A 24,498-nucleotide genomic window follows, 5' to 3' on the forward strand; every position below is an offset into this window, starting at 1 on the left:
TCTCAAACAGAGGCACTCCACAGCCAGGAAGCTAGGAATGAATCCTGGGGCCTACAACGTCTGCCGTCTGCACAAAATATGCCCCTATTAATCCAGAGAAACGCCTGATCAGCAGCCTCTCTGTAGAGACTCAGTGACACCCAGTGGCTGCTTCAGTTCAAGTGCTCCCTCCCTCTCCCTGTGGATGACAAATATCTCCTGCAATTCAGGATGAGAACTTGGCAAAAAGAACCACGGCGCTGCTGGGACCAGAGCTGGCCTTACTACTAGCTAAACATGCCGCATTGTTTTCTTCTTTTGTAATTCCATTTTCTGCACTGTTTGACGTCTGATGACTGATTCTTTTAAAATATGTTTCTAATGTTTGTAATCCTACTCATATTGTATTGCTTATTATTTTAAATGCTATTTTTACTTTATTTATACCTTGCTTTCCCAATGGGGATCCAAAGCAACTTACATCTCAACAACCCTGTGAAGTAGGTTACACTAAGAATATGTGGCTGGCCCAAGGTCACCCAGCAAACTTCCACAGCAGAGTGGAGAACTGAACCTGGGTAGCCCAGAAACTAGTCTACTGCTCTAGCCACTACACAACACTTTCTCTCATCTCTTTTAGCTGTCTCATGCTATTTGATTACACTGCTTTACACCATGTAATCCACCTAGAGTTTCAGTAAGAGAGATGGGCGATAAATAAATAAATGATGCCACTCAGCCAGTAAATTTTGTGCGACTTTAAAGGACAGCAAATTGCCTGTGCTTTATTATGAACTTTTTAGGGTGGGGGTCCTTTGGATGCTCTGTCTTAAAGGCCAAACTGCCCTGAACTAGCCCAAGCTGGAATTCCCAGCCAGCAAGATTTCTGCATGATCCAGGCAGGCATTTGATGCAGGCACCTGCATGGCTTCCTGGAGGTTGGGTGGGGAATGAACTAAACTGTTTTACATGGGAAAATATACTTCACCTCACAATTTCCCTTGCACATCTAACATAAATTCTAATTTTATATAATAAGGAGAATCCAGTAGTAACACTTCACGCTAAGAGCTGGGGTGATGAAGTGAGGGTTATGTATCTGAATTCTCCCCCCACCCTGAACAAAATATCCTTGCACACATTTAATTTAATTTTAATTTAATTTATTATATTTATATTCCGCCCTCCCCGCTTTCGCAGGCTCAGGGCGGATAACAAATACAAACATGTTTAAAAACATTTAAAAACATTAAATAATACATTTAAAAACATTTAAAAACATTAAATATAACAATTCATGCTGCATAGTGGTTCATACATGCCTCTGTGTTTGCATAGGGGTGATGGTTTAACCCCCCCAGAAACAAGCCCCCCCCCAGAAACAAGCCCCCCCCCAGAAACAACCCCCCCCAGAAACAAGCCCTCTCTTCTTTCATTCTAGGGGGGAACTGCACGTAATAAAACAAACAGGACTCCTGTAGTGCTCAAGCAGGGGCTGAGGGCATTTGCAGGGGAGAACTATGGGGAAGCAGGAAGGGACAAAATGGCAAATTAGCTCAGCAATGACATAGCCCCCACCCCTGCTCACCGATTCTCCCCTGCAAATGCCTCCCTTCTGTGTGTGTATAGTGTTCTTTTCCACATCTGTGCTCTACGTCCTGCTGGGGGAGAGTGGCCAGGGAGAGGGGGTGAAGGCGTTTGCAAGGGAGATTTGGTGGGCACAGGAACAGTTTCTATCTTAATTAACATATTTACACCCTGCCTTTCCCATCTTCAAATGATGGCCCAAAGCAACTGACAATGCAGCCTTTGCTAAATCTCTCACATTCCTGCAGTCTCAACAAACACAGGTTTGGGAGCACATTTTTGCTGAGCTAATGTGTCATTCTGTTCTTGCCTACATGCCAGGATAATGTTACAATTATTTTAATTAATCTGCATTAAATGATCTTGAGGAAAATGCCTTCAAGTTTAGTAAGTATGAACATAACCTAGCACACTAGCAAATTCAGCCTTTGAAAACAACTAGATGGACTGAGCCATCCTGTCCTGAATGCACAGCTCAAGTTTATTGATCTGTGTGAATGTTCAAGGCAGATTTTATAACAAAGAATCTTGTAGCACCTTAATAATAATTCCAGAGTAGCAGCAGTTAGTCTGCTGAGAAATTACACAGGATTCAGATAGCACCTTAAAGACTAACAAAATTTATATCAGCATAAGTTTTCATGAGTCAGAACATAGTTCCTCAGATGCATGAGTGTATATCCATTAGGCCTGATTTAATATACACATCAGAACCCTCCTGCCTTGCATCTGAAGAATTGAGCAGCAACTCATGAAAGCTTAGGCCACCATCAATGTGAGAGTCATTAAGATGCTACCAGACTCCTGTGCATTTCTGTAGCACCTTAAAGACTAACACATTGTCACATAAGCTTTCACAGGCCAGAGCCCACTTTGTGATGAAGCTCATGACAACTTATGCCACAATCAATGTGTTAGTCTTTAAAGTGCCCACAAGACTCATTATTTTGGCTGCAGTAGCTTACAATTTGTCAAGGGAGATACTGAATTTCAGAGAATATTCTGAATTCTATGAACCATGTAAAGCAAGCAAGCAGATCATACTTATGTCTCAAGATCAAAGAATTTTGGTTCCAAGTGCACATGTAAAACCTCATGGTTGTACCTTGCAGTGCAATCCTAAGCAGAGTTACACCTTTCTAAGTCCACTGGACTACAAAGTGCACAAGTCTTCTTAGGATTGCATGGCCAATGTTCAAAAGATGTACTGAATCTCAATTATCAAAAAAGAGCAGTCAGAAAATGCCAGGTGTTTTGAGTTCAACACTTTGCTCAACCAGTAAAAAGAAGCTTGTAAACACTTGCCTAGTCCTCTTGGGGAAACACGAGGAAGCAAAAAACGTGTTGTACCAGTAAGCCTCACTGGCTGATTCATCCCACTTGCCCACCCACCTGTAGGAGGTGAGACGCAAATATGCCATACAGTTTTTCATAGCTCAAATGGCATACCTTTATGCCTTTGACAGGGAAGTCATTAAGATATAGAAGTTTCATCTTCATATGGAACGACAGTTCAAGTAGAGAGCGTGACTGAAATCAGGATGCAGGAAAGCACATCGGAGTTAGGACACTGAGAAAATACTTGGCACGCATCAGGACGCAGGGAAACCGTCTTGCACAATGTGCCCACGCTGTCTTTCACACTAGCCTGCCTCCACTAGGCAGACACATCCAATTAGCCTGGAGAGCTGCTAAACCAAAGTCAGTTGGGTTATGGCTAGGATAATCTTTCCAGGATGCTCCATTCTCTCCATGTTCCTCCTACATCTGCTTCTCGGTGCCAAAGTGTGTCTGCCTAAGTAAAATCTCTCACAATGGATGTTTCAGTTCCTAATCATCTCCCCCACCTGCTGTTCAGTGCTGTACACCAAGGAAATCTCCCGAGACTTAACTCTTGGTGACTGATGATGCCCACGCTTGATCCTCTCACAAACCTGTCACTCATTGCAGCATTAGCTGTGCCCAAGAGGAATCTTTCAAAACTGCTGCTTGATGCTTTGATTGCCTTCAAGGGGAAGCCTTATCACATCTTTTGCCCACCACCTGATGGTCTGTCTGTGCCCCAAAGAAAATTCTTTCAAATCTGAAATCTGGCATCTTGTTACAGCCAAATTAATAAACTTTTCCTAATTTGGCAATAGGACAGAGATCTCTGAGTTTCAAAGCCAGTAGCAATATGCTGTGGCCATGCAAAAGACACTCTACCATTAGAGGTCAAGTGCAATACAACATTTTGCAGGCAACAAATGTTTTCAGAGTGATTCCTGTGAGTGGATGCATGTAAAAATATTTCATCTGAATGGGTCTGTGTACACACACACACACATAGAGTTTGCTTATAGATCATCAGGGCTATAAAAAATAAATTGTAAAAAAAAAATCGAGGATTTTGGAGATTGTGCGATTTGTATGCGTTACATATGCGGTTCCCAAGATGCTGAATGCTTCTCGAATACCAGTTTCCATGATTGGTATCTGTAGTTGTATGAGGTTCTACGGTTGTGTCAGATGCTGAATGCTTCACTGATACCAGTTCTATGGTTCAGCTGACCTGGACGGCCCAGGCTAGCCTGATCTTGTCAGATCTTGGAAGCTGAGTAGAGTCATTACTGGTTAGTACTTGGAAGGGAGACCACCAGGGAAGACTAGGGTTGCTATGCAAAGCCAGGCAATGGCAAACCACCTCTGTTTGTCTTTTCCCTTGAAAACTCCAGCAGGGGTCACCATAAGTTGGCTATGACTTGACGGCACTTTACACACAAATAGTCAACTACTGAAGAAGCAGCTTTGCTCATCTGAGCAGGACCTTCTACAGGTGCCAACCTGCAAATGGGTAAAATCAACAACTGCCAGTATACTGCATTGTCTGTTGTGGCCCCCACCTTAGGGAATGGCCTGCCTGATGAGGTCAGGAAGATTCCTGCTGTCCTGGCTTACTGCAAACTATGCAAAAACTGACCTATTCAGAAGAACCTTTCTACACATATAATGAGGCTGTGCAGTAACAAAATGGTTCTGAGTTAAGGACTATGGTCTACACTACTAATCTATTGCTGTAAGATGGATCCATATAATTTTTGCATTTAATGCATCATGTTAATGCTTATGCTTTGTTGCAGTTCACTTCCAAATTTCTGGTTGGTTCTGGGTTTCTACAATCCAAATCCTGTTGCATTGTTTATTGGGATGTCCCATTCTGTTGACTGACTCTGTGTAATCTTCCTTAAATCCCAATGAGAAAGGCAGACTATAAGTAACCTAAATAAAATTTAAATGCAATAAAAACAAGAACAGTAGCATCCTGCTTTGTGAGCGTCTTGTGTCCTGCTAAAAGCACCAAACTACAGTTTAGTCTACTTGCACCAAAATAGTGCATTCTTCAGCAGAGTAAATCCTTGTAAATCCACTAAAGTCAATAGGCCTAAGTGTAGCTCTCTGTAGGCTTGTACTGCAAGTTTTAAAATCAACCTTAAATCAACATATCACTCTTCAGATGCTTTGCTTTTGGGAATATTATTGTTATTATTATTGTTGTGCTGTCCATATATAATGGTATTTATTTTACAGAGTACATAAGCAAAAAAAATCTCTGCCCCAAAGTCATTACAATCTAGATTACTATAGTAAATAAGAAAGGAAAATATGTGAAAGAAGAAAAGCACAGGTAGAACCCCAAATATCTCCAGTTATGGTTTTCAGGTAACAGATGTTGAAAAGACCCCCATCCCCCACTGCCTGAAAATCTGACCCAACACTGCCAAAAAAGGCAGACAATACTGGGCTGAGTAGACATTTAGATGATTTGGTAAAAGGCAATCTCTTATGTTTATCTTTCCAAGAATCAGGGTTTTAGGTAGGGGTTTGGGAGTGCTGCTGTTTGCTTTATAGTAAATTTATGACCCTAAAGAGAGGCTGTTTCTGTTATCGCTGGTGAAATCTCACGAAACATTAGGTTAGGGGCTGAATGGGCTTGGCACCACCCACCATCCACTTAATCAGAATTATGCACAAACATGCAAATATCTTGGCTTTCCTTCGTTTGCAATGCCTTCAGAATTCGTCTCAGATCTGTAGATTACCTTGCAGCAGAATTCTGGCTTTCCCCCTTTTCCTTTTGGGTAGCACCGAGCCTACAGCTCAGCTCGCGTGTGAGAATAAAGCAGCAGCAGTGTGTAGGAGTGCGCACAGCATGTCGACGGGGCTTGAGTGCGCGACTGCCCGTCTGAGTTTCGACTGGGGCTTTAGCTGGGGGAGAGCCCCCACGCCCACGCCCTGCCCCGGGGGCGCCCCGGGCTGCCCCCTCCTCCCCGGGGCCTCTCCGGGTGGCGCCTCTCCCGCCGCACGCATAACTCGCTCCTCGCTCCGCGCCCTGCCTGCCTCGCCTCTCTCCGGCGGGAGTGGCAGTTCTGCCAACCTGCCGCCTGACTAACTCACTTTAATTCACTGCCTCTCGCGGCTCCAGATCAATACTGAGGCTCGCTTAATCCCAGCCGCCTGCCAGACTGCAGCAGCGGCCCCGTTGCGCGGTTCCCCTCGAGTCCAGCGATCCTCCTCCGGGTCGTCGTCGTCGTCGTCCCCCCCTTTCCCCTCTCTCTGGCTTGGAACCTGCGGGCCATTTACGACCCCGGGCGAAGCGCGCCAGAGGAGATCTGCAGCCCGAGCTGGAGAGGAGCTCAGCAGGGCAAAGTCTCGCACTTCTCGTGCCCGCAGGAGTTTCGGGGGCTGGTTTAAAACCATAAAACCTCGAGGCCGGAGGGCGAAAAGACCGCTTTCCTCGGGAGAGAAGCTGGGCTTGGAAGCCATGAGCCGCCGCCGTTGGGCGAGCTCGGTTTTGACCTTCGCTTCCCGCGGGTAGCCAGGCTGGTGGTGGGGAGAGCGGCGGGGGATGCTGCTGGGCTCCGGGCCTGCAGGGCTCCGGGCCAAGGACTGCTCATCACCTATGCCTGCGGGGAAGCGGTTGGAGGAAGGCGGGAGAGAAGGGGCCAGCCTCGCGGTGCGGCGCGCTCCGGAGATCTGGCTACGCTAAAGCACCCAGAGGGGAATCGAGCAGCGGCAGGAGCCACCGGCGTGCCCGGGACGCCCGGAGCGAGCTGAGAGGGAGCGGAGGGGGAATCTGGATCAGCCATTGCGATCTCCACGCCGATCAGCCTTGGCAAGAACCTGCCCGGGTCTGGACTGGGCTGGGATCGGTTTCTTGGAGGAAGCGACTGAAATAGCCGAGGATCCACGCGCAGAACTTGCTGAGCATTCATTGGCTCCGGAAGACTCTCGCTCGGCGAGGGATCCCCCCCCTTTCCCTCGCCTTCTAACCCAGCTGATTAACTGACCGGATCGCCTCAGTTGCCTTCCCTCCTTCCTACACGGAACTATCCCGGTGGACCTCAGAGCCGGAGAAAAGTCCCAGGATTCCAAGACCAGCACTAGGTAAAATAATAATAGAAACAAAATCTGTGGGGGTGGGTGGGGGAATCTGTTTGCAAAGCTCTCGGATTTCTTCGGAAAGCGCCGGAGCAGCTCTGCCAAAGCAGACAAATGACCCCAAACTGCGGTGATGGGCGTATTGTGTATAGTTCAGGGAATTCAGCAAATGTCACAGCTCTCACACACCTAGTTGATACAGTGAATGCCTATGCACTCAAGAGTGATGTGGGTGGATGCGAACAATTACTTATCTGTGGCAGTCAGTATTCCCTGGGGTATGCCCCCAAAGTGGGAAATATTTAGAGATGCTCAAAACTGGTGGGTGTCAGTTGTTGGCTTTCACAGGCAAATGTTGACCTGCACCATATACTGGGTGATCACTATTTAGGTGGGCAGCAGAGGCATTCTCCTTCTACACACGTGTTTGGTAAGCTGCAAGAGGAGAAGTAGGTTGTGTAAATGAGCATGCACCTTCTCACTCCATCACTTGTGTTGAGCCCTGTTCTGCCTGCCTGCCTGCCTGCCTGATTTTTATCCCATGCAGTGTGCGTGGTTATGTGATCCCTCATTTTATCCTCAGAACAACCCTTATGGAGGAATTTAGCAGCTAACATGCCCTTCTTTTTTATTCACATGATTGTCTGAGACTGGCAACCATAGCTTTTAATCTATCCATGCTGACTTTCCTCTATGCGCCCATGTGCAGCACTGAGCAAGTGATTTTCCCCTGCCATGCACTACGCTGAGCTTGGATCAGCTTTTCATGCTCACACAGCACTGCTCCAAAGCCTGCCAGCGTGCCAAATGCCAAACGCTGACCCGGGCTCAGTGGGTAGCAGTGTATGTGGCAATTGCACAACTGGCTCAGCCCACAGCAGGTCAGCATGCACTGATTCACCAAGTAGCTGCCTCAGGCTCCAAGTGTTGTGTGAATGAGCCCCCTGTGAGTAGATGCATGCTGCCAGCCACTGAAAGAGGATGTGGGAATAGATGGAAGAGTGGCAAGCTCTTCCTTTCCAGACACTATGATCTTGTCTCCATTACAGTCTTTGAATCTAAGAGTAGATTGTCCAAGTGCCTCTAGCATGGAGGAAGCCCTTTAACCAGATCAGAGCCCAGGGCAGGAAAATCTCAACACAGAACTGGAGAGGAGATGGAATCTTTCCAAAAAAAAGGCATGCCCTGTTTTTCAAGAGATAGTGTCATATAGTAACACAGGTTAGGATGGTCGTATTATTCCTCCATTGGGGCCGGTTTCCACTGGTGAGATTCTAAACACTTCCAAGTCAAGTCTACAGAGAGCTCTTGTTTGTAATAATGAACTGAGCTGGCTAGTGGGTCACTCTCCTTCACTGCCTTGTGCATCATAGGTAGTTCTTGCCTGGTTACTAGGGATGTGTCCTGTCAGAAAATAGACATGTCACTTATGGGAAGAGCAAAGGGGCAAGCAAATTGGTATCCCTGCTGTTCCATAATAATCTATAATGACAAAAGACTACCCCATACTGGAAGGAGCCATGATGTCTGCATGGTGGCTAGGGTTGCCAACTTCCAGGTGGGGCCTGGAAATCTTCATGAATTACAACTGATCTTGAGGCTGGACAACATGGCTACTTTGGAGGGTGGATTCTATGGCATTATACCCTACTGACATCTGTGCCCTCCCCAGGTTGCAACCCTAAATGTCCAGGAATTTCCCATCCTGGAGCTGGCAACCATAATGGTGGCTAATTTCAGCTGATGGATTAGCAGAATAGCAGAAGCGTGGATGTGTCACAACAGCTGGTGCGGTGTATTGGCTAAGACACTGGGCAACAAACCAGGAAGTCCTTTGCTGTGAACACACTGGGTGACTTCAGGTAAACTGCACTTTCTCTGCCTCACCTCCTCCACACATCTACACTACCGTATAGTGTCAAAGGTGCAAGGATTTTTCAAGATAATGTATATGAAGTGCTTGAAGGCCCTATACAAATGCTAAGTGCAATCAGTGAGCACCTAATTCCCGAGGGCAGGTCTAGCTGTTACTTTTGCCCAGGGAATCTTCTTTCCCATGGTGAATTTCTCCATCCTCTTAGGCTGCATCTGCTTGGCATAGTCTGTTCCTCTCCTGTTGGACTGGCAGTGTGCTTCTTCTCATCTGGCAAACACCATTCCAAGCAGGAAATGACTGGATTAGAACTCCCTATGGGAGCTGAAGCCATCACAAGAGTTTCCCTACTTGTAATCCACGTCACCAGTTGGTGAGGATGAGAAAGTCACTTATGTGACAGCCCCTGCTTACATGGAGAGCTCTAACAGAGTCAGTCTCTCTCTTTTCCCAATAAGAAGGGCGTTGCCCAGATGATAGGGGTCATTTTGCTGGTCCAACATGGTTTGGGGGAAAGGAGTAAAAGAGATGAGAGAAAATGCTGGCAAGGACAGAATGTGGTACAGGGATGAAGTATAGCCCACAGCCCACCATTTAGCCATTCTTGTAATGGTTTGCCCACCCAAAGGAATGGGAAACTAGCCACTGAAATGCTGGTGAACGGAATGGCTGGCTGAGCTCTGTTTTCTGTGCAGTTGTCTGGGCCCGTGCTACAGATGTGATCCTTAATTAAAATAATTTGGCTAATAAAATGGCTACAGTGGGTTAACTTTAGTTGGGACTCTGGGGCTCTTTGATGGACCAAAAGGGAGGAAACAAATGTAAAAAAGAAATAAGCACCATTAGACACACAAACAGATAAATCTACACATACATATATAGTATTTATTAAAAAGCAACATTTGATGCTTCCTGTTTGTTGACCATAATATTTTATTTATTTACTTGCTTCATTTTCACCCAATAGAGACCTGAGATCTCCTCTCCTCAGTTTTTTCCTCACAACAACCCTGTGAAGCAGGCCTGGCTGAGAATATGATTGGACCAAGGTCACCTAGCAAGTTTCCAGGGCACAGGGGATTCAAACTAGGGGTTCTCAGATCCTAGTTCACACTCTAATGACTATAGTAAGATTTCACTCACTAGCCACACCTATTTATTAAATATTAGTGGTATTTCTTTAACAAAGAAGAACAGAAGGCAATAAGAAAGCACTAAGTGACAGGCAACAACTTATAATCTACTAGTGATCAGCAAGATGTAATGATAATATGGGAGAAAAAGGGGTCTAGTCTTCTTCATTTCCATCAAGGGAAGCAATATATCCTGAAACAGAACAGGCCCTACACATTCTCAGTGTATAAAAGTGATACAAAATAGGTGTGCCACAGAAATTCTGTATCAAACGCTTAACATATGCTGCTTAAAATAGAAATATGCTTCATTTCTGTTGTATTAGTCAAATGGTCACCATCTTGGATATGTTTCTGCATTGCTTCATCAACTTGCATTAGACCCAGAGGGTATGGCATTCAGAGATTAAATTAAAATCAAATTAAATCAATTAAATATATATTACAAGCTGTTCCATCCTGTGTTATTACTCAGATATTTCCTCAGCTTTTTTTTTACACTTTTCCTGTCCTATGTGCATTTTAAAAAATCCATTTTTAAAAGATTCAGACTAAACCAAATGCTTCCGTAAGTTCTAAACTGGGTTGCCAACTCATCTGCAGGAAAAATGCCCTTAATGTGTAGAAATGGGTAGCTGAAGCTTCCATGGCATGGAGGTAAATAACACTGCCTGGTATTTCAGCAGCTATTAAAAGGACAGGACTTATTTTTCCCCTGCACAGGAGGCAACCCTAGTTCTAAATTGCAGCCTCGTGGCCTCTTTATTCCCTAACATTGTTATTCCATATTTTTAAAAGGACACTTAGTATCTGGGTGCTGAGTAGTTTTCAGTTGTCCATAGCTGAATCTCTGACATGGTGTATCAGAAAATACTTGGAAAATGGAAAAAAGCGTATTCATGCTCTATTTGCCATATTTTAAGCAAAATTAATATTTTACAATTTTGAGCTGTGTTACCCTTTTTAGTTTATCTAAGCCAAACAAAAGTAGTGAGAATGTACTATATTTCTTTCTCCTTTTTGTTCTATTTTTCCTTAGTTGTGTTGTATAAGAACATTTTCAAATTTTGTCTATTCATAAAATATAGCCCAGACTTGCATAAGTTTCCACCCATTTGGCTGTGCACTACTTTAATAATATACTTAGGAGAAGAATAGGTCTACATGTAATAGCAAACCATGGTTTATTGATATGTGAACAAGTACATATAAGGACCTTCAAGGCTGTTCACACTGGTGGCTGATGAATTCCCCCCACCTCCCACAATTGTGGCACTTCAAGCTCCAAACCAGGATAACCCTTTGATTCACCTGCTCAGTTGTTGTTACTTGTCCCATATCTGTTTCTTACCACCAGAATCACTCCCCTCCCACCTTAATAAAGTCTGAAAAAAGTGACTTGTTCTCATCTGAAAATCCTTAAACACAATTAGTCCCTGACTTAGTGTTAATTCGCTTACATTTATTAGGAACCAAATGCTGATCCGCATGTTACAAAAATTTATGTTCTGTGTCTCCCTGGCATGTGTGGCTCCAGTTTGGATTGAGTCCACAGCAGATCCATGGCACACCTTTCCCCTCCCCAGCCTGAAGCAGTCCCTCCCAGGGAGCCACTCTTTGCCCTTTTGAGGAAGGTTGCAGGTACTGATGGATACATGCAAGTTTTCTCAGTGGAACAAATAGCAACCCTCAGGGCTTTCAGCTTGGAGAAATGGGAGGGAAGAAGCTCAAGTCATATGTCTCCCTGTATGCCATGGTCCTGATCTGAATCAGGCCCACATATATCTTGGAGGCACAGAACACTAGAACACATTTTGTGTGAATTGGCCCTAAGACTGAGAGAAAATGTTTTGGCCAAGTCCAGATAATGAGTCTGTGGCTGTTTGATGCAATGCCAGAAAGGGGCCTTGTGCCTTAAACAGCTGTGTCGAATGGGTCATTTGGGCAGAAGTAGATTTATTCACTGTACTCAAGGCTGATATGAATACAGCAGACTGATTTTGGTTCATGTACAGAATGCTTTACCCTCAGCATCGGTTTATCTGAGATTAGAGAAGGACAACCAATTTGTTCTGTGTGGTTGTACAACATTGTATACAATGAAAATTCTACATTTTGTTTTCAAAATGGAGTCCTAAAACCTAAATGGGGATCCTGGGAGGAAGATGGGGGTGGTTGTTTGGTGGCTGAAAGGGAGAGGAAAGTAAAAGTGTGGGGAGTCTGAAAGGGGGAGAGGGCAGGCCTCGGGGAGGTACATGATGCCTACAAATGGGTGTGCCAGCTAGCTGGGCAAAGGGGAGTGTGCTGCCTTGTACTTATTCTTGAAGTCTGAGGGGAAGCAGGATTTATTTAGGGGTATTTCTGGAGGAAAGGAGATATTCTCTGGAATGAGACTGAGGAAGATTTTCATTTTCATTGGTTTATATATATATCCCACTTTTCTCCCCAATGAGGACCCAAAGTGGCTTAGAACGTTGTTTTCCCTTCATTTGTTTTCTTACATGTTAGGTTGGGCTGAGAGAGAGGGCTGGTCCAAGGTCACCCAGTGAGCTTCTGTGGTGGGAATTTGATCTTGGGCCTCTCAGCACCCAAGCCTGACAGTGTATCCACCGTGCCACACTGGAGCTTGAGGGAGTGACAATGAGGCAAAGGAGTTCTCCCCCTCTCCCCCACTCCCCCACCATTCTTTGCCTTGTGCTCATTAAGAATTTTTCTGGGAATGAAAAGTCACATGAAAAATCCCACCCAGGAACCCTTACAGCTACCTTGACGGGTAAAAATAAATTGCCCAGGAGTAGCAATGCATATGATAACATCTATATTCCTGCCTCCTGCAGGCTGAATTCCAGATGACAAATGCAGGGTAATTAAGTACACACATGAAGTTACCTTATACTGAATCAGACCATTGGTCCATCAAGGTCAGCATGGTCTGCTCAGACTGGAAGCAGCTTTCCAGGATCTCGGGCAGAGATCTTTCACATCTCCTTCCATCTGATCTTTTTAGCTGGAGATGCCAAGATTGAAACTGGGACCTTCTGCATGCCTGGCATACTGTACCCTTGAGCCACGGCCCCTTCCTTATTAGCAATGAGGTGGCAGAGATCCGAGAGGATGGAACAGGCAGCACCATTTCATACTGTGAGTGGTGTAGAGTCACATTTTGGACTGCACTCAAACCCCTCTGAAAATAGAAAAACCATGCAATAAAGGGTAGAAACTTTCATATTTTCTATGGGGTTGTTTTTAATCAAGAGAACTTTCAGAGGTGGAATGCACCACCTTCAATCTAAAGTGGTGCAGTCCATTCGATCACCTCAGCATTCTACATGCTTGGACTGGACTTCAGATATCTACAGAACATGGAGATATATACAGAACATCTACTCTAAATAACATGAATGAGTGAGTGAATACTTACCTTCAGCAACTAAGGGCAGAGAGAAGCCCATGTCTCTGTATGGAACTGAAGACAGAAGAAAGAGCAGTTTGGAATACCAAAAGACTTCCAGCAAACCATCTTTCCACTATTCTCAGTCTTTCTAGTATTCTCGTGCTTCACTCTCTGAGAATGTGTAAATTTCTATAAATCACATGAATGGTCAATCCCTTTCCTGGAAACATGGTCTGGTTTGGTTGATGGACAGAACTTTGCATATGTGTAGTATGAAGCTGTCTTTTTTGCAGACACGCAAAATAAGAAAGAGAGAAAAGTGTTCTAATTATTTGCCAGAATACAGGCAGAGATTCACTTAATCTCATGAACTGTAACAGGAGCCTCCACTAGTTCCCACAATCCCTCTTCTCCCCACTTTCCTAATTGGTTACTTTCACAGCAAACTGTAGTTACATCTGAAGCAAACTGGTTTCTGCTTGCCCTGCAAATCAAGGCTACATCAACAGATCTTTAACTAGGTTATCCTATGTGGATAAACCAGTCCAGTGACAAGTGATTTCTATATCCAATGGTATGTGGATCCAGCCTAGAAATTCCAAACTGTGTTTTGTTCAGCTGGGATTTCTAGTATGGCTAGTTTATGCCACAGTTGCTAGTTTGGATATAATAACAAACCATGGTTTGTCAAAAGAGTGTAATTAATTAATTAGTTCACCATGTGCAACAGGAATGGGGGAGCAAGGATCACACTAGCAAAACTGAAAGGCCTTCAAGGCTTGATGTATTGTCGAAGGCTTTCACGGCCGGAGAACGATGGTTGTTGTGGGTTTTCCGGGCTGTATTGCCGTGGTCTTGGCATTGTAGTTCCTGACGTTTCGCCAGCAGCTGTGGCTGGCGTCTTCAGAGGTGTAGCACCAAAAGACAGATCTCTCAGTGACACTGAGAGATCTCTGTCTTTTGGTGCTACACCTCTGAAGACGCCAGCCACAGCTGCTGGCGAAACGTCAGGAACTACAATGCCAAGACCACGGCAATACAGCCCGGAAAACCCACAACAACCATCGCCTTCAAGGCTTGTTTATGTAGCAGCAAGCCATCGCTCACAAACTGATGAGATTGGGAAGATCCCTTGGGTTAAATAAGAAAGAAGTGCATACTTCAGTGGAGCTCCTGTTCGTGTTATCTTTGCCTATCTGGATAACATGGTATAAAGTGGCAGCAGTTACCCTACTGTGTAAAGCTGGTTAGCCTGCTCTTGTGGGTTATAGTCTCTGAGCAGGAAGCACATTGGCTCAACTAGACTAGGCCATGAGTCTGTGACAGCTATTTTATTACTTGGCTACTTAATGTGCGGAACTACTTAATGCATTGCTCTTAAAAACCGGTTACACATGGAAGAGGCATAAATTCTGTAGAACACGATCTATACCAATATCACACTTTAAATGTGAGAGCTTCTGGCAACTTTATTGGTAGAATTTCACAAGCAGGAGGGAGGATTGAATGCAACAAAGAGGAAAAACAAGTGAAGGCAGCACAGGATATTTTATATACCCATAAGCCAGAACCAATATGGTGTAGTGGTTAGATTGATACACCAAGATTGGGCTAAACTTGAGTTCGAGTTTACCACTCAGCTATGAAGCCCACTGGGTGACTTTGGGCCAGTCACTCTCAAGCACATTTAAATTATTTTGATTTTGGTGCTTCTATCTCACACACCATGAGACCACACTACACAACAGCCTCTTAATACATACATTCACCATTTTGTGTGAATAGGTAACTGCATATATTTTCTAGTTTCAGTATGCATGTATGCGTACCCTTAAAAATCTGGATTTCCAATTGTGTGTATTGAAGCTTGAAAATATACGTGCAACCCTATTTATACAAAATGGTGAACCTATAGACCAAGAGGACAAAGCACTATTAGGGATGATTTTAGTGATGGGGCAAGAGAAGCAGCTGCCCCAGGCACCATGCAAGAGGCCCCCTTGAAGGAGGGGAAAAAAGAAGAGGATACTTGCCCACCCCACTTGACACTTGATCAGCTGACTTCTGGAGGTGGCTCCTGCCCACTTCATGTGGTGGAGAGGGGCACCCTTTGCTTGGCCCTGGTGGAGGTGGGGTAGCAGTGATTCTGGGGCTCTATCCTGGACTTTTGCCCTGGGCCCCAGAATCTCTATTGCTGTGTGCTATGCACTGGGACATGAGATAGGAGAGCCAAAACTGTACCAATGGGAAAGAACTTCAATCTCACCTACCTTTCAGGTTGATTGTGAGGATACCATGTAGGAGGGGAGAATCTTATACATGCTGTCCTGAATTCCTTGGAGGAACAGTGGGAATACAAATGAGACAGACAGGAGTTTATATGCTTGCTTGTTCTTCCATGGAAGTGCTGTATGTGCAAGAAAAACATCACGTATGTATGAAACAACCCGATGATGCTCAGTTGTTCTCATCTTTCCAGAGTTCTGCCTTCAGCGGCTCATTTGGGATTTTTCTTCATGCAGTTTTGTTAGCAGCATTGATCCCAGCTCTGTTTGTTTGCCCTGCTATTTTCTGCCTATGTCTCTAATCGCAGTAGTTTCTTTTGTTGCTTTTGTTTTGCACTCGTATTCACAGCTTCCCACATCTGCAGTTGTGAACGCCATTAGCCTGTCATCCCAAGTATATCAGTGAACAAATCTCAGACTCCTGTCAAATATAGCCTCACATTTCACTTTTTACTGCCCTTTATAATGTAAAGTCTTGAGAGGATGTATGATATAGCTGCTAATAGCATGTTTGCTCAAGAGTAAATCCCACCTTGTTGAAAAGAGCTTATTCCCAAGTAAATTCCTTCATGGTACCCGTGTTAAACTGTTGCAAACAAACAAACCTTGTGGCTCCTTAGACAAAAACAAACAGGATTCTTGCAGCACTTACTGTACCATAAGCTTTTGTGGGTTAGAGCCCTCTTCATCAGATGCATGAAGGTAGTCTTTGGTCAGCATATATATACACACACACACACATATATATACACACACACATATATATATACATATATATATACATATATACACACATACACACACACACACAGAAGAAGACAATTGTAAACTGTGGGTTGTAACATTTCTATGTGAAATTCAAAAACATGTAAGCACAGGCACCATTTGTGACATGGTACAGTTATCAGGGAGCTGAACTAAGATTAGGGAGGTCTGAATTCAAAGCCCTGCCAAATCACAAAGCTTGCTGGGTGACCTCAGGCTAGTCAAGCTTTATCAGTTTAACTGACCTCACAGGGTTGTTGTAAGACAATGCTTCTAACAGAACTGCAGGGAGAAAGATCCCAAATGAACCAATGAAGGCAGAACTAATGTGAGGGAGAGGGTAACATTGGATACTGCCCTAAGCGCCTTGGAGGAAACAAAGGATGAACATGTGGTAGATAGACAGAAAAAAAGGAGCCATTGGTAATAACACAATATCCCTAGTTCCGTTAAGCAATTTAACACCAGTACTAGTTAAGAATTTATAGTCTGTTTAGTCTTGATGAATACAAATGAGTTCTAATTTAATTCAACAATTTCATGTTCAGATCTCCTTTTGAAGTAAATAAATAAAACGTAATAAATATACCTGAATGCAGAAAATATCCTAAATAAATGTGCATAAGATTGCAACATGTGAGAAAGAACTGGTAATCCAAATGTCCCTAGTTCAAATTTCACTTCTGCCATGGAGCTATTATGTTGTCTTAAGCAAACAAATCTCTCTCAGCCTCAGTATTCTGTCTGGAAAATGGGGGCACCTGACCTTCAAGATAATTGTAAGGCTTATTGAAGTAATATGTGTGAAGTACTTCGAATGCTAAGTCTGTTTACAACAGCTAGCTTTCTTTCTGAATATCAGCTTTAGAGAAAGAATGCATTAGTATACCTGAATTTTATTGCATTTACTTCAGTCTTCTCTTTTGTATTCAGGTATGTTTATCTGATTTTATTTACCATGTTTCAAACTTGCTCTTCCAAGTTGCTCAAAGCAAGGAACAATACATACAAAGATAACAAAATCAACAACAAAAACCACATAAAACCATACATTCAATACAGCAGCTGCTAGATATTATGTATTCCAGAGGGGTTAGTCTGTTACAGCAAAATAAAACAGAAGTCCAGCGCACCTTAGAGACTAACAAAATTATTCCAGCATGAGCTTTTTATATGAGCTCACACCTGATTCATGAAAGCTTATGCTGAAATAAAGCATAGCATCTTTAAGGTGCTATGGGACTTCTGTTTTATTTTCTGATATTATGTAGAATGTAGTTTGTACCAAAAACAAAAAAGAGAAGAGCAGCAGAAATAAGGACATAAGAACAGGCTTGCAGGATCTTTCCTTTTATTTCCTTGGAAGCTCATCGATTAACAAATCTTGAGCAGCAAAAAGTTCTTAATCATTGTTTTTTGGATGCAAGGAATAGAAGGGCTGAATCAAATTTTGCAGGATCTCCTTGGTGGCTGGGGTGGGGGACTAGATATCTTTGGCAGTTTTACAATTAAAGTGTGATGGCAGCAGTCTGCCCCTTCCACTGCCTCCCCATTCACCAGTACTGCTGTATCCTGAAACACACAGATTTCATGTAACAATTGTGGCTAATAGCCGTAGATAACTATGGTGATGTCCCTTTTTGCTGCATGTTTAAATTGGCACTGTTGAGGCTAAAGCAAGCACTGTTTGGTCTCTTTCATCAAAATGACTAGAACTTAAAAAATGGTTACCTTTGGCTGAGTTGTGCTCCTAATTTGTATCTAAAGCCTTCCTGGGCATTATCTGTGCCATTAATTACATTTGCATGAGTGGCAAAAGGAAACCCAGTTCTATTCTGACCTGACCCTCTGAGTGCCTCTGGCATAGAGATTCTTATATCTCTGTGTACATGGGCTGGGGAACTTGTGTCTCTGAAATGATTCTGGGGCCAGTTCGCAGGGCTGGAATGGACGGGCTGGCATCATGTCAGGAGCTCCATCCAACCTGTCAGGGGCCTGTGGGAGAGGCAGGTGCAAGGGCACGCTCTCACTTTGCCCAGGAAGGTGAGCCTGGTGGGGGGACTAGTGCAAGAGGGACTCTGGTGCTTTTGTAGAGTGGTACCATGTCTGGACTCTCGCTTAGTGAATGAAAGCAGAGGAACAAGAGAGCCTATTCCCAGAGCTCAGAGGGGGGTAATATCAGGTGGCCAAGGAGCTCAACTCATTTCAAGGGAAGCTACTTTCCTTCCCTTTTCTTTCAAGCTCCTTTGATCCAGTGATCTGAAGCAATGGATAAGGAGTCTTTAAGGAACATATGGCGGAGAGATACTTGGCCATTTTTGAGGGAAGCCTTAATATAGATAATTTTGTGGACCAGAATATCTTGCTGTGAACCCTGTAGGGCAAGGCAAGGACAGCATGAAATCAAGGTGGAGGATGACTGGCTGGCCATCAGCTGCCTCTCTGGACATCACTTCTGCCCAACCCGCGTTCCTGACAGACCAAATTATTTTTTTATTGCCACAGACTCTTACCTCCCTTCTCTTCAACTTGTTTTCCCGCTCAGCATCTCATTCCCTCTCAGACAATCCCCATTAGGATACAGCCTAGCAATCTTCAGCCTTAGCCTTTCTCTCATTCTGCTGGTATCTCTCCGGCACAAGGCCTCTCAAAGCAACAGGAGCGTGCAAGCCCTGGATTTTTTTGAGATAACCTTAGCTGTAGCCTTAACAAATCTCACCATTCTAACACTCCCTGCATCATATGGAAGAACCTATGCATATGCAAGAGCTAGAGGGCAGGAAATATTTGAGGGACTCTGGCCCCCAGTATAGATCTATCTTTTAAATGTTGTTCAGTTAAGCATGATGCTGTCCCACATTTATAATACCCTCAGTGGCTCGTGGCTGTAATAAGAAAAACCACCCCTGCTGTGGAAGCATCAGAAGGCAGAGTGGAGACAAGCAGGGATAGCGTCCTCACACACTGCCCCCTGTAGCTCTCGCAGCCGTGCCTGTTCTCCCATCACATTGGGGCAGAAGTGCTGACAGTACAGGCATCCCCCCACGGTCAGGGCTGTATTAACCCATGGCCAAGCCCCTAGGCTTTCAGATATTTTGGGCCTCCTCCAGCACTTCAATCTTTCACCCCACTACGGCTGATAGCCTACCTTGGTATGGCACTAGACTGCAGTACATAGCCCTATATCCATTTTGAGGGTCTCCTTAAGAATTCTATTCACAATTTTTAAAATATTTTTATTGCATGAGCAGAACTCTTCAGGAAAGCACATTTTGGGGGTATAATTGTTCAATACTGTATTATAAATAATAACTGTTTTGGCTGGTCCCAACCGCCTGTGGGAACGTTCAAGCAGACACTCCCGCCTTTTATTACTCTCCCTTGAATATTGGAATAGAGGTATGGACAAAAAAGGAACCAGTAAGCAATATGGTATTAAAGTAGTGTGTGTGTGTGTTAGACTTGCCATTCCCCCACCAGGGGCAGGGGATCCCCTGCTCCCATCTCCTCCCCCACCCCCTCTTACCTGGCACACTCCAGCGCCCTGCAATGGGCCCATTTTGGCCCGAATTGGCCCCACAGGGGGGACGATTCAGCCCTTTGGGGAGCGTGCTCATGCTCCCAGGCTGCCCTTTGACCCACATGATGACGTCATTTCCGGGAAGTGATGTCATCACGCATGCCCGGGAGTGCAAAGCCAGTGCAGGGTAAGTGCCAGCATCCCAGTCTCCCGCCAGGGGACTTAAGGGACCTGGCAACCCTAGTGTGTGTGTGTGTCCACACACATATTGCTACAGTGCAGAGTACAGAGTGCCTTTAACCATTGGAGCCCTAGGGCACAGGTAACAGTGTCTCAGCAAAAAAAATTGATGAGCCCCTAGTCCCTGGGGGGCCCCTAGGCTTCAGTCTTATGAATAATACAGCCCTGCCCATGGTCCTCCTCCCTTCACAGCTAAACTGCAGCTGTAAATAAAAAGAAACCATAAAGGGCTGAAAGGAGAGGAAGAAAAATGGGAGTTTCGTTCCAGCATTTTGAAGGTGGAGGTTAACTCCTCTCTGGACAGGCTGTGGACAGTGCTTCCACATGAAGCTACCTGCAGTCAACTTGCCATTCCGTCTTTAAGTTAGAGGGTTTTATTTTATTTTTCTCTGTCTTAAAGGATAAAGCCACAGGAGCCCCACGTTATGCTTGGAAAGAGCATGACTTTATGTAGAAGTTCCCACCAAAACTGGGAGCATGTTGTGTTCTACCCAGGAAAACATCCTTGAGTGGAAGCAGCCTTAGTTTAGAGCATGCATTTCAAACTTTACCCTTTCCCCCTTGAGAGGTATATTGAGGAACCCCTGCACCTCTGCAGTGGAACCATAGTGCATTGCATAGGGCATGCACACTGGTGAACAGTTAGTACGTCTGATACACATTGCCTATTGGGCCTCAATGTTGTTGGCCCCTGGATTAGAGAAAAGCAGGACCCCCAGCATTGTTAACCTTGCGGGCACTTTAAAATGATTGAGAATTGGTAGAGAGCACCATCACAAAATGAGTGCCATGGGGGTGGAGCCAATCACAAAATTGCTGATAATGGAGGCGTCAGTCACAGAATGGGTGCCATGGTGGCGTGATCACTTATAAAGTGTTGGAGGTGCCAAGTTTAGAACAAAGGAGGCAGTTGCTTTCCAATGGGCATTCCCTGCAAATGCAAAAGTGAAACCTCATGGGTTCCAAGGAGACAAAGGAAAGCGAAAAACATTCTAAGGAACCCCAGAGTTCCCTGGAACTCATTTTGAAACAGGGTGGTTTAGGGTCATCTGGGTTCCTCCTTTCCTGAAATAGGATTGCAACTCCAAGCATGGGTATTTCTGGGAGATTTGGGGTGGAGCCTGGAGAGGGGAGGGGAGGGACCCTAGTAGGGAATGATGCCATAGTATCCACCCTCTAAAGCAGCCATTTTCTCCAGAGGAACTGATCTGTATTGTCTGGAGATCGGCTATCATTTGGGGAGATCTCTAGGTCCCACCTGGAGGTTGGCAATGCTATCTTGAAACCATCACAAATCAATACATCCCCCTCTAATTCACATGAACTCATTCTAGAAGAAATGTCTAGGAAAGGAGCTCAAATGCACCAGGCTAGATTAAGGCTAGAAAAATTTTAGGTGCTTGGTTATATGAAAATCTAGAAATTCGTTTCCCTTAGTGCTCAAAGCCTTCCATATATTTTATTACATTAGTAGAAAAATCATATGAGGTAAGCCTGTATTATTATCTCCATTTTACAGGTCTCTTAAATAGAATACTGATGCTCCCCACAGGTTTAATGCGTTCAAATTATCTTTAACTGGAAATCTACGTTCTTCTCCCTACCCCCATCCCTTTTGTCAGAGTGCTGCAAATCCATGTGGTCTGTAGGAACTAAGGACAAATGAATCTACATTGCACAGTTGAGAAATGCAGGTATATTAATATCCCTCTCATAAGCTATAGAACACAGACTATCAAGAAGTAGTAGAATGCAGGACTGTGGTTGCATCGGACTCCAGCTCTTTAACTAATGTCTCTGTGTGCTCTTTCTTTCAGGATGGTTCCTCCCCCACCCATTAACAAGCCCCATGTCTGCCTCTCCACCACACTCATCATGAGCAGCATGGTGCTGATGGATGCCTACCTGGTAGAACAGAATCAGGGCTCCAGGAAGCTAGGAGTCTGCATCATGGTGTCAGTGGGGGACATCTGCTTCCTGGTTGTGCTCAGGTATGTGGCAGTATGGGTTGGGGCTGAAGTGAGGACTGCCAAGCGAGGCTATGCCATGATCCTTTGGTTCCTGTATGTCTTTGTGCTGGAGATCAAAGTCTACTTCATCTACCAGAACTACAAAGCAGATCGTAAAAGCTTGGACCTCATTGCCCGCAAAGCCTTGACCCTCCTGTTGTCCATCTGCATCCCAGCCCTCTATGTACTGCTAGTGGCCACAGAGCACATGGAGTATGTCAGGACGTTCAAGAAGAAGGAGGACCTGCGCAACCGTCTTTTCTGGGTTATTGTTGACATGTTGGATGTGCTGGACATCCAGGCCAATCTCTGGGAACCCCAGAAGAAAGGGCTGCCCATCTGGGCCGAAGGCCTGATGTTCTTCTACTGCTACATCTTGCTTTTGGTCCTCCCTTGTGTCTCACTGTGTGAGATTAGCATGCAAGGGATCAGTATCGTGCCACATCGCATGATGCTCTACCCAATGTTGAGCATGCTTACCATCAATATCACCACCATCTTCATCAGGGGAAGCAATATGGTCTTCTTCAGGGACATCCGAGTCTCTGGCATCTTCATGGGGAAGAACGTCCTGGCCATCGTACTCAAGGTCTGCATGTTTGTGCAGTACAGGAAGCATCTGCTCTATATGCCAGCAGGATCCAGCACAGCAGAGCCTCAGCACAACTCCACTTCTCAGCCACAGCCTGCTGTGCATCTACTGAAACCCCAGAACCAGACTCCCTGTCCCGAAGGGCTGGCACAGGAGAACACATGACATGCTGTGTTCTTTGTTTGCCCCGCCAAGTGACGAGTAACACTTTTGTCTGTGATCATTTGGATCAAATGCAAAGAGGAACACCGTCTATGGAGCCCCATGGAGCTAGTGCTGGTCCCTTCAGAAAGTCTGCAAGTGACCCTCCTTTCTCTCTTCCACAGATATGCCACTAGCTGTGTCCTGGAATTGCGCTGGGCTGGAAAAGGACACTTCTATAGTGGCACAGAACCGAATCCAACCTTGGTCCTAGAGAACAAGCTAGCAGGCTGTGGAGACTCGTGGGCAGGTCCCTGGAGAGTAGCAGCCATGGGATGGGTCGTCTGCTCAATTAACAGCAGCCAACAACAGATGATTAGCTCCGTCCTTGTCTCTTGTGTACTCATTTATATAACAGATGTGTTCTGGAATGTGGCCTATTGCCTGGGGTATACATGCTTCTGGGACTTCCAAATGCCTCAGGAGACTCCCCCCTCGCCCCAGTATTTGAGTAGGAGAAGCACCTATTCTCCAACGATTCTACATATAATTCTCTAAGTTTTGAGGTAGCCTTCCTTTCTGGGATGGTTAAAAAAATACTGCCCTTGCTGCCTGCTCCCCTTAAGTTCCTCAGGAGAGCAGGGATGGTTCTGGTGAGGCGTTGGTTTCAGAGCCACCTTGGCCCTTCCATGGAAACATGCTGGGTCATGATCCCCCTTTTTTCATTGAAACTTTTCTCTTTCAAATAAAATGAAGGCCAAAGCCTTGAAGTTTTCTGGTGTCTCTGTGTGCAGCTGCTTTGCTTTTCAGTTATCAGGATGAACTCTGTGCCTGGCACTCTCCCAGTGAGTAAGAAGGATACAGGTGCAGCAAAAGGAAACAAAGTAGATCACACAAATATCCATTCAGCCGTGGAATCAGTTGCCTAAGGATGTGGCGGGTTCCCCCTCATTGGCAGACTTCAAAGAGCGGCTGGACAGATACTTGGGGATGCTTTAGGCTGTTTCTGCGTTAGGCAGAGGGTTGGACTAGATGGTTGTAAGACCTCTTCCAACTCTACGATTCTATGAAATGGCTTCCTCTTTTTTATCCTAGGATCAGGTCGCTGCTCAATTTTGAATCCATTCTCAAAAATCCTTGTAATACATGATCTAAAATTATACTTTAAAAATTCTATATGCGTCCATCAGACAGTGAGGAAAGACAATTTTTCTTATGTGATCACTGTCTTTCTTCTCAAGCAGTATTCCCAACCTGTCAGAGCCCTTTTAAGTTGGTTGAGATAGCAGTAACAGCTTGGCAGCTATAGAGAATTGAGTTCCAAGGGATTGCAGGGGCCTAGATTGGATCAGTGCTACAGCGTAGGGGGGGGGGAAGGGCCTCCCCCATGCCATTCTGCCCACCCAAAAGAGCTCTGAGGGTTACAATTTGTCCTGTTAGGGGCTCCAGTCAGTGCATATGCACCTGGAACTTGTGGCAAAATGTATCACCTAATTTGGCCTTCAGAGAAGAAAGGAAAAGAATTTAGCAAGACGGCAACTTTCACCTTACGAGTTTCTTCT

At 44.9% G+C, this 24,498-nt stretch overlaps 1 protein-coding gene across 3 annotated transcripts; it reads left to right on the top strand.

The window, feature by feature from the left end:
* Window positions 1-6,659: 6,659 nt before the first annotated feature.
* LOC129337296 (transmembrane protein 121-like) lies at window positions 6,660-23,063 on the top strand. Of its 3 annotated transcripts, none has more exons than XR_008597811.1 (3): window positions 6,660-6,990; window positions 8,657-8,846; window positions 9,825-10,421. XR_008597811.1 is itself a non-coding variant. In XM_054990903.1 (3 exons), exon 3 carries the CDS (start codon window positions 22,013-22,015, stop codon window positions 22,958-22,960), a length of 948 nt encoding a protein of 315 aa, XP_054846878.1. In that variant the 5' UTR covers window positions 6,660-6,990; window positions 8,657-8,846; window position 22,012; the 3' UTR covers window positions 22,961-23,063. The 3 variants fall into 3 exon arrangements, 2 of the variants coding, with proteins under 2 accessions (XP_054846878.1, XP_054846887.1); XM_054990903.1 differs by lacking the exon at window positions 9,825-10,421 and adding an exon at window positions 22,012-23,063; XM_054990912.1 differs by lacking the exons at window positions 8,657-8,846; window positions 9,825-10,421 and adding an exon at window positions 22,012-23,063.
* Window positions 23,064-24,498: the final 1,435 nt, after the last annotated feature.

Source organism: Eublepharis macularius, chromosome 1 (genome assembly GCF_028583425.1).
Source record: "Eublepharis macularius isolate TG4126 chromosome 1, MPM_Emac_v1.0, whole genome shotgun sequence".
NCBI classification, from domain to species: domain Eukaryota; kingdom Metazoa; phylum Chordata; class Lepidosauria; order Squamata; family Eublepharidae; genus Eublepharis; species Eublepharis macularius.

Coding starts and splice junctions, on each gene's coding strand:
- LOC129337296 (XM_054990903.1), top strand. CDS start 22,013: ATGGTTCCTCCCCCACCCATTAACAAGCCCCATGTCTGCCTCTCCACC.